Source organism: Stegastes partitus, unplaced genomic scaffold (assembly GCF_000690725.1).
Source record: "Stegastes partitus isolate 25-593 unplaced genomic scaffold, Stegastes_partitus-1.0.2 Scaffold702, whole genome shotgun sequence".
Lineage (NCBI taxonomy): Eukaryota > Metazoa > Chordata > Actinopteri > Pomacentridae > Stegastes > Stegastes partitus.
Window position 1 is genome coordinate 122,994 of NW_007578433.1, and position 9,081 is coordinate 132,074.

The following is a 9,081-nucleotide window of genomic DNA, read 5'->3' on the forward strand; positions in this document are numbered from 1 at the left end:
AACATTAAAGAAAAAATTAATTCTGTGGAACTTTTCAGGCTGTAAAGCTGCACAGAACCTAAATTATCCAGAACCTTGTGCTAATTAAAGTCTTATTAAAGTGTAATTCATCATTTCTGCTGTGCGCATAGAAGCAGCGTTTGATCCTATGTATATAACAACAACTTATAAACCCAGTGGACGTGTTTCCTCCCAAAATAACCAAAAACCTGCCTCACACATCAGATTCTGCTCACGATAGAGGCCTTAAAAGTTGTTAAATGTGGATGATAGTCTGTTTTTTTAGTAGAAAATTCAGAAACATCCATATCTATACGCTTAGAGGGACTTTCTGGGGCCTCAGTAACACCTTAAAGGGAAAATCTGTGTACTTTTGTTCCATTTTCAAGGAAAATTAATTAGAAATGTGTCATTTGGTGGAACGATTTAATCGCTTAGATCTGCTGTGAGCTTCTCTGTCTGCGTCCTCAACACGTTTAACGACCGTGAGAGTTTGATTTCTGGAGATACTGAACCATTAAATGTCTACATAGAGGTTTTTCCAGGTGCAAAAAGTGATTAAATGATTCCTAAAATCTGTCATCATCTGTCAAAAGTCTGGAGTGAAAAGCAGAGTTCACCCGTCTGGAGCTGAGCAGTGCAGCGTGGTTATAAAGCTGAAGTGTTGCTGGAGTCCAGCTGTCTGATAGTTTCTCTAAATGAGGCCTTTTTAGGAGGCGGGTCCAGATTGATTAGTCTAATTTTAAAGAACACGTCCTGGAGCAGCGCTGGAGGTCCGCCGCTATTTTCAGCTCGTCGAGGAGACTCCAGGAAGGAACCATTCAGGTTTCTGGGGTCAGAGGTCGAAGGAGCTGCTAATGGAGGTATTTTCTGACTGAACACATCTGAGGGGCTGAAGCTCCACCAGACCAAGGTGGAACGTGGCCACGGCGATCCGGAGGGACCCAGAACCCCGGCGGCAGATCAAAGCGGCGACCCGGCGCTGCCTCATTTGGTCTCCTGGTGGCCTGCATACTTGGGCTTCCAGCAGCAAAACACCCCCCAGGGATCCTAAAATACTCAGCAGGCAGGTCTGAGGTGGGGCAGAGGAAGGGCCGGAGGCAGCGCTGCAAGCCTGGACAAGCTCCACCGACGGCAGCCGGAGCTCGCAGCGCGTCACGAACCCGCTGGAAGCTTCTTCTTCTTCTTCTGTTTGCAGGAAACACTCGTGACACCGAACAGGTCGAGTTGAGGAGGAAGAAAAAGCCGACGGACACGTTTTGGTGTCGCTGAGCGCTTCCTACAGAACCTTTATTTAGCCTCACGGCGTCCTCGCAGCGCTGCTAAATGAGCAGGACGGTTAATTTGGGAATCAGGGCTCGATCAGGCCACCGGGGTCACGGAGGTCGTTCTCATGTTCACACTGGAAGGTTGAGAGTGACGCCTGCTGGCTGCAGGGCGGTACTGCAGGAGGGTTACTGATGGACCCACAGGGGGCGCTGTTGGGTGGCAGTCAGAGAAACCACCTCCTTAGAATCACATGAGGTTTAATGTACAATAACTTTAGTGTGTTTAATGAAGTTCTCTAGGGTTGAGCTTCACTCTGTGGATATGTTCAGACACTAAAGGTGCAGAGAGGCTGAAGTTTAGCTTCATCAGTTCAGCAGATAAACACACAACATTTTAAAAGCTAACAAAGACATCTGAGTTCTGTTAAAAACTGCAACCAGATCAGTTTGAAATCATCTGCAGGTGTCACAGTCTGAACACTAAATCTGGCTTTTCTTCAGTTTTTCTAGAAACAAATTTGAGTCTGAAGCAGTTTAATGAAGTCACAGAAACAATCAGCGTTTTCTGATAATCCACCAGAGAAACTTTAAAAGTGCATTCTGGGTAAACGTCCAAGGCTCATGTGTGTTGGTGGTTGGTCAGAACAAGTTCTAGACAATGAAAGGATCATTTTTACCCACATTTGACACCAGGATAATCTATAGACAGGATTCACTCCGTGGGTAAATAATGTCCTAATATTTTAACGCTCCTGAAAGCATCTTCTGGCTTTGAAATGGAGAAACATGTTTTATAGAGCAGCTCAGAGATAACTCACTGACCAAACCAGATTATTTAGATTCTCCTGACAGTCTTCAGTCCTTCTTCTGTTTCCGTCCTCAGACTGTGAACAACTGTGATGTTCTGTCAGGATTCTGGTTCGGTTTTGACTGACTTTGTGTTGCTCTCAAAACCACACTTGTTGCTGATGACAGCAGCAAAAGGTGGAGGTCCAACTTGAACGTGTTGAATCCGTGCAGAGACTCACTCAGCTCTATCACAGGTTTAAATATGACGTTCTTAAAAAAAAATGTTTTGCTGCAGAATGAGATGATCCTGGTGTCAAATGTGTTTACAAAATGATCCTTTCATTGTCTAGAACTAGTTCTGACCAACCACCATCACACATGAGCCTTGAAAGTTTACCCAGAATGCACTTTTCAGAGTTCCCCCGTCCAAAATGACCTCAAATGTGCCCAAAACTATTCAAAAGTGTCCAAAAGGTCCTGAAACTTCTCCAAAAAAATGTCTAAAATGACTCAAAACATTTCCAAAATGACTCTAAAATTGTCAAAAATGACTCTAACTCTGTCCAAAATGACAAAAGCTTTCCCAAAATGACTTGAAATCCAAGGAAATGATTCATCTATGAGATGGTCCTGGTAGGTTCTGGAGGTAAAAGGTCCTTCTGTTGTCTAGAACTTGTTCTGATCAATCACCGTCACACATGAGCCCTGAGAGTTTAGTTCTGAGGCTCAGAAATGATGGAAAAATAATGAAAAAGCATTAAATTCTGCCCTCCTCTATGTACTTTTAGGGCCTGTAACTCTAAAACTATTCTCACCATGAAAGTAAAACTCTGAAGGACTTCATTAAATAAACTAAAGTCATTGCAGATATTTTCAGGTTTCATCTTTTTTCAGATTGTCTTGATTTTAACGACAAACAACGACAGTAAATTGAAATACTTTAATTCTTCTGACTCTGCGGTGACGTTACAGACACACAGCTCTCTCTCTACACGTCGTGATGATGAATCTGAAACAGGAATGAACATGACAGACACTGAACAGCAGCTGCTTCACTTCTACAAACATCTTCACAGAACCGAGGACAAAACCCGACAGAGGATGGTTCCAAACCTCCACAGGCAGGAAAATGAAATCAAGTATTTGTCGTATTGCTTCGTGCTAGTGACACTTTAACACCCTGAACACGTCATTAAGGGGTTAAAACACACTCTGGTGCAGCTACGAGCAGATATCATGTAGTTATGAGCTCCTCCATGACAGTATTCATTAACAAACGCTTCAAAAATATCTGCTTACAGCGACATTACAGAGCGAAACAAACCGTTTACTAAACGTTCAGATGGTGTTAAACCAGCTCATCCTGTACTTTAGCACATCCAGTCGCCTCGTCCTGCCTCACATCAGCCTCCACTGATGGTAGACGTCCTAAAAGTTGGAGAAACGTCGACCAAAGACTGGAAATATGAACACATCCACATACACAGGAGCTTTCTGGGGTCACAAAAGCAGCTTCATTTGAAAATGTTGAACTTTTTAAGAGCCGATAATTAAAAATGTGGCCTCTGCTGGAGCCATTAAATCACTTTTATGGACAGAAAACTAACACGTCTGCATCCAAAACTAATTTAATGTTACAGTTCTGGAGATATCGAATCCGGAAAATCTGATTTTTTTTCTTTAAGGTCAAACAAATCTAAAGTCTCACAATCCAGACAATTCAGCAGAAACATGAATTCTGTCTGAGCTGCTTTTAATTTGTCTGCAGGTAAAATTTGAATCTTTAAAGTCGTAGAAATGTTGATTTTAAACCTGGATTCACTGTTGAAATAATCAGAACTGGGTCTGGTGGTGGACGGCTGCTGTCTGATCAGACCCGGTGGACATAAACGTGCTAAAGAAAGACGACTCTGGGACTCTTCTGACAAAGTGCAAACCGACCTGAAGAGGATGAAGATAATTAAGGCTGTCGTCTGCGTATTAAGACTCTTCCACCTCCAATCGTGTCCTGCTGTCTAACAAAAGGAACGCTGATGCTTCAAACCCAACTCGCATCAGAGTGTCAGCTTCAAAAAGTGCAAACGTTTGGTCGAACTGAGCCGTTTTGGTTCTGACCGCTACTGATCTGGACGCTGCTGATCTACGGAGGCCCGCGAGGCCACTGCCGCGGCGGACGCAGCGGGCCGTCGGACGAACAGTTCGGGGGGTTTGGGCCGCCGCCATCATCTGAGTCGGGGGAAGATTCTGATGAAGAGGATCATGCTGATGAAGGTGAAGGAGACCAGGATGAGCATCAGCCACAGCAGCCAGTTGACGGACTTCTTGGTGTGCTGCTCCAGCCGCTCCGACTCCGTCTTCAGCTTCTCGAAGTTCATGTCGGCCTGACGCATCGACTGGCTCAGAGTCTGAGCAGCAGAGAGGAAACAGATGTGAGTACCACGATGAATAAATAACTAATATGTCTTCTATTGAGACACTCGTAGAACAGCTCTAGGAATAAAGCTTACTATCTGCACCTTGTCCTGTAACTTTCTGTGAATTATCAGAGTTCACAGTCTAAAGCAGCAACACGACGGTTCCTGTATTTTATTAGATAGTTTATAGTAAAAATAATTCTGGTTTTTATAAGTCCTTCTGTAATAAAAAGCAGAACATTCTTTTTTTTTAAGGCATTCATAGCAAAAAGGGATTTTTTTTCTACTACACTCATGATGCACCAACAGTAAAACATGTTATTTAATAGAATAGTGACTCTATGGGGAAAAATAAATTCAAATGTAGAGTTTTTTAAAAAGATGTGTCGATGGTGAAAACAGAACATTTTCTGCTTTTAATGGTGCATCTATAGAACAGTTTAAAAAAATGAATTATTGATGCACCTACAGTAAAAACAGAACACTTTTCTTTTCATTTAATGTTGAATCTATGATTTTTTTTAAAAAGAGCATTTGCTGTTATTTAATGGTGTATCTATAGTGAAAAGTTGGACGTTTTCTGTTGTTTAATGATCAATCTACAGAGTAAAAACTGCAAACGTTAAATTAATCTAACCTTTAGATTTAGATATTAAAACAAACCCTGTAAACATCTCCCAGTGGTGACTATTAACTGCCTTTTGCTGCCCACTAGTGGCCACAAGCAGCAAAGACATGAAGCATGAAGAGGAATATTATATTTAAAAAAACAAAAACAAAAAACAACCACTTATATTTTCCCAAATTTAGCCAAAACTAACCTAAAAGTAGTTCCTTTGTCCACTGCTCTTAAATAATGTTTTAATTTTTCTTATTTCACTATAAAACTTGTTTGCATTTCATCTATCTTGTCTGCACCGCTCTATCTTGTGTTTTATCTTTTACATTTTTTATTTCTCTGTCTTTATTTAAACCACATCTGTGTGCGATGAGGTCTAACAGAACCAAACTTGCTCTCCTGCTACACATTCAGCACTGTGACCACTCTGATCGGTGAGAACTACTCCTGGTAGTTTCAGACTCTACAGCTCAGCAGCTCTGGCTGCACCGGCCCGGCTACCTGGTTGTCCTGCTTGATGATGTTCTGCGCTGCCAGACTGTTGCTCTTCAGGTTCCGGGCCAGGTTCAGCATGTCCTCGGCCAGCTTCTCCTGCAGGTTGTGGTGATGCTGCAGGACGGCGTCCAGCTCGGCGGCCGACTGACGCTCATCCAGAGGCACACATCTGCACCGAGACAACACTTTTTAAACACAGGAGTCCAGTGGATATACTTATTTATAATATGCAAGCATTCAGTTTGTATATGAGTGGTGAATTATAGAAAAACAACAACATGTGAAGTTGTACCTTCTGTTTCTCAGGTCCGATGTTCCTGAAGAGAGAAAAGAACAAAACCACTTTAACAAGATGCTTTCTAGCAGAATATTAGATTTTAAAACGTTGTGTCTGATTGAAAGATGCCTTCAGGCTCCTCCTACCTTTGTCTGATGATCCCTGTAATCACACAAAACATTCAGGAGTTAAACATCAATCAACGTAAATCTGTTTTTCAAATTAAACATTAGTTAATTGTGAAAATGCAGTCGTGAGAACCAGAAGGCGTCACAGCTGCTGTGAGCAGAACAGTGAACGTCTATCATCTCCGTCTCCTCCTACCGTCCCCAGCAGCTCGTCCCTCATCTCTCCCGTACATCTGGCCTTCGTCTGCATGTGGACCGTCTTAGTTGCCGGCATCCTCTCGTTGGCTATCGTGGGCGTTCGTCCGGGAGCGAGGAACTGGTTGGCTAAAGCTTTTTCTGTCGCTGAAGACTGTGAACGAGAGCGGGACAGTGAAGGGATCAGAACACACTGGAGTAAATCCACTCATACTGTGTTTTGTGTGTCTTAAAAGATAAGAAATGTAAAATAAAAGCTATGAGAATATAAAGATGCCGACTACTGCCATTCTTCTAACATTTTTATTCAGTTCTTATGTAGAAACGATTAAAAATTGAGCTAAAACGCAGCATAGTTTCAGGTAAACCAATCTTCTGATGCCTCTCAGTCCACCAGGTTGATCTACTTTCTTCAGCTCCTCCTGCTAACTCTAAAGCTCGACAAATGTTCTGCTGTCGGCTGCAAGAGTGAACACAAGAGTCTTCATGCACTTCCAGCATCTGAGGAACTGAACACCCAGTGGATTACTTTACGTTTTGATGCTAATGTCCGCACAGCTGTTAGCGTGCTGTGTGGCTAATGTGGCTAGCACTAGCTTTGACGGCCTGAGCTCTGTAGGAACTGTAGCGCTGAGGAACATTCAGAGCTCTGTGGAAACGTTAATTTAAACCGATATTAAACCAGGACTTGGTGGGTGACTGTGATTTCATGTTATGCTTCAGTTCAGCCTAAACTCAGCTGATGTTTACGTCTGTTAGCTTCTCTCCTGCTCTCTGTGCTCACATCAGCTGTATTCTAACTCTGCTAAACTCACTATAAAGCTGTTTTCTGCAACTAAAACGCAGCTCATTCAGACTACCGGCAGTCACTTCATTTCCGAGCTACAGCCGTGCAGCTTACTGACAAACTTAAACGTCCATGTAAATGATGGCTCTGACAGAAAGTTAGTAGTTCTAGAAAGTCCTGATCTCACACACTGGCTTGTGTCAGCTGTCAATCACAGAATCAGAGAGTGTTCTTCCTGAAGGGGGCGGGGCTAGCAGCAGCTCGTCTACATTCAGAGCTACAGACACTGAAACAGCTTGTCAGAACACGATTAAACTCCGGTTAAACAGACTTTGAGCAGAAAAATTAACAGACACATTCTGGAGAGGTCGTTCGTTACCTTGTTGGATAATACGGGACCTTTAAAGTGAACATGTTCAGTTCATAATATTGACAAAAAGAAATCTATAAAGTTTGGCCACTGACCAGTTTCTCTGCCTCGAGAAGTCCTTTCAGAAAATCTACTTTTCTCGTGTATTCAGTCAGGACCTCTGGCGTCGGTTTGCTGGAAGACGACACAGTCAGTTAGTCAGCAAAGCATAAAAGTTGTCGTTATTCTTACTTAACATGAGAACGATACCACAGTGATCAGTCAGAGATGGACTTTCTGTCCAAAAATACATAAAACAGCCTCTTAATTCAAAGTGTTTTCAGTCACAATCTTAATATAATCTGTGTTTAAAAGTGTAATAAACTGTTAATTACAGCATTATCTGTTAGAAACTGAGAAATTATAAATATTAGGAGGAAAATGAATGAAAAGAAAGTTTTCATATCAACTGAAAACAAATGTAGAAAATAAAGTTGTTCTGTTACTCCTTCACTATTTAATAATTTTATGAAAATGTAATGATCCCAGTATGAAAACCAAGAACGGTTTTTACCTCGGGCTTTTCCTCAGAGCCACCAACATCTCCTCCAGGGCGCCGACATACTGGAGACAGAAACAGAAACAGGGACACACATTTAGTTTATATGATTATTCTACAGTTTAATGAATCTGAGCAACACTATGAACCACAAACCTGTTTATACAGACCAATAAATGTATAGAACTATTAATACTGACCCCTATATTTACATATTGTGTACCATTTACCTGTTGATATTTAATTCTCTGCTCCTTTGCCCTGTGGTACCTCATTTATATAAAGTGTCAATAATCCTCCATTTATTGGTAATAACTTTATTTATCTCTTAAAGAACCTGCAGAATTTGCACTAGATTTTTGTTTTAATTTAAACATGCTCCACCTGTAAGGCTCTACATGGTATTAAACACTCAGTTTCCCTTCTTGAAGCTGCTGCCTTGTTTAAAAGCCTGTTTGTGTTTTCATGTAAACAACTGGAGAGCAAAGTGAAGTCAGATCCTTTACATGCTTGTACCATAAAGCTCATGCTGCTGAGGAATACATTTACAGAGGTTAGCAAACAAGAGACGGTTCGACAGGCCAGCAGGTACGGGTTTTATTTGCTAACGTGTCCGGGAGGCAGCAGCTTCTCCTCAGCTGGACCCTCCGACACAATCCTGTCACTGCTCTCAGTGACGACGTGGCTAACGGCTACGCGGCTAACAACAACAAGCTAACTTTTAGCCGGCTGAAGGTCGAACCCAACCGGCTCCGAGTCTCCCGCGCCCCCTCCGCGCCTCTTTATCTCACCTTCTCCAGCCTCCACTCCGTCTCCACCCGCTTCTCCGACGCTATCGACTCACAGCGGGACAATAACCGGACGAAATTGATCTCTAATCTGGATGCCATGTTCGAAGCCGACACACGGTCGCGGCAGTTTGACGTCACGCTTAGACGCGGCGGCGCATACACATGACGCGACTTAGCGCAGGAAAACAGAGACGAGGGAATATTTAGTGAAATAAAACACAAATTTAGTGGCAAACGCGGGCAAATTAATTGTATTTAAAGCAAATATTCCTAGTTCAATTGATTTTGCAGAGAAATTAAATAATTCCACTTAAATATAAACGATATTCCACAAAGAGTCGAGTCACTGTTGTTTATGCAGCACGTTTCCAACAGCTGGTGTTGATCCACAGTGGCAGAGAAATAAGATG

At 42.4% G+C, this 9,081-nt stretch overlaps 1 protein-coding gene across 2 annotated transcripts; it reads right to left on the reverse strand.

Annotated features, from left to right (window-relative positions):
- Positions 1–2,982: 2,982 nt before the first annotated feature.
- Positions 2,983–8,785, reverse strand: use1 (unconventional SNARE in the ER 1 homolog (S. cerevisiae)). 2 transcript variants are annotated; one of them, XM_008290891.1, is made up of 8 exons: positions 8,672–8,785; positions 7,896–7,945; positions 7,438–7,516; positions 6,187–6,339; positions 6,009–6,024; positions 5,878–5,902; positions 5,592–5,754; positions 2,983–4,462 (listed from the first exon to the last, which is right to left on the reverse strand). In XM_008290891.1, the coding sequence occupies exons 1-8, from the start codon at positions 8,768–8,770 to the stop codon at positions 4,280–4,282; spliced, it is 768 nt and encodes a 255-aa protein (XP_008289113.1). In that variant the 5' UTR covers positions 8,771–8,785; the 3' UTR covers positions 2,983–4,279. The 2 variants fall into 2 exon arrangements, with proteins under 2 accessions (XP_008289113.1, XP_008289114.1); XM_008290892.1 differs by lacking the exons at positions 5,878–5,902; positions 6,009–6,024 and having other exon boundaries at positions 5,592–5,770; positions 6,162–6,339.
- Between the last annotated feature and the right edge of the window lie 296 nt (positions 8,786–9,081).

Bases quoted from the DNA above. Each gene is read 5' to 3' on its own strand.
- use1 (XM_008290891.1), bottom strand. From the start codon at position 8,770: ATGGCATCCAGATTAGAGATCAATTTCGTCCGGTTATTGTCCCGCTGT. The intron at 7,946-8,671 runs GTGAGATAAAGA...TTCTGTCTCCAG, and splicing joins CGGAGTGGAGGCTGGAGAAG to TATGTCGGCGCCCTGGAGGA. The intron at 6,340-7,437 runs GTCAGTGGCCAA...TCTCGTTCACAG, and splicing joins TTCTCGAGGCAGAGAAACTG to TCTTCAGCGACAGAAAAAGC.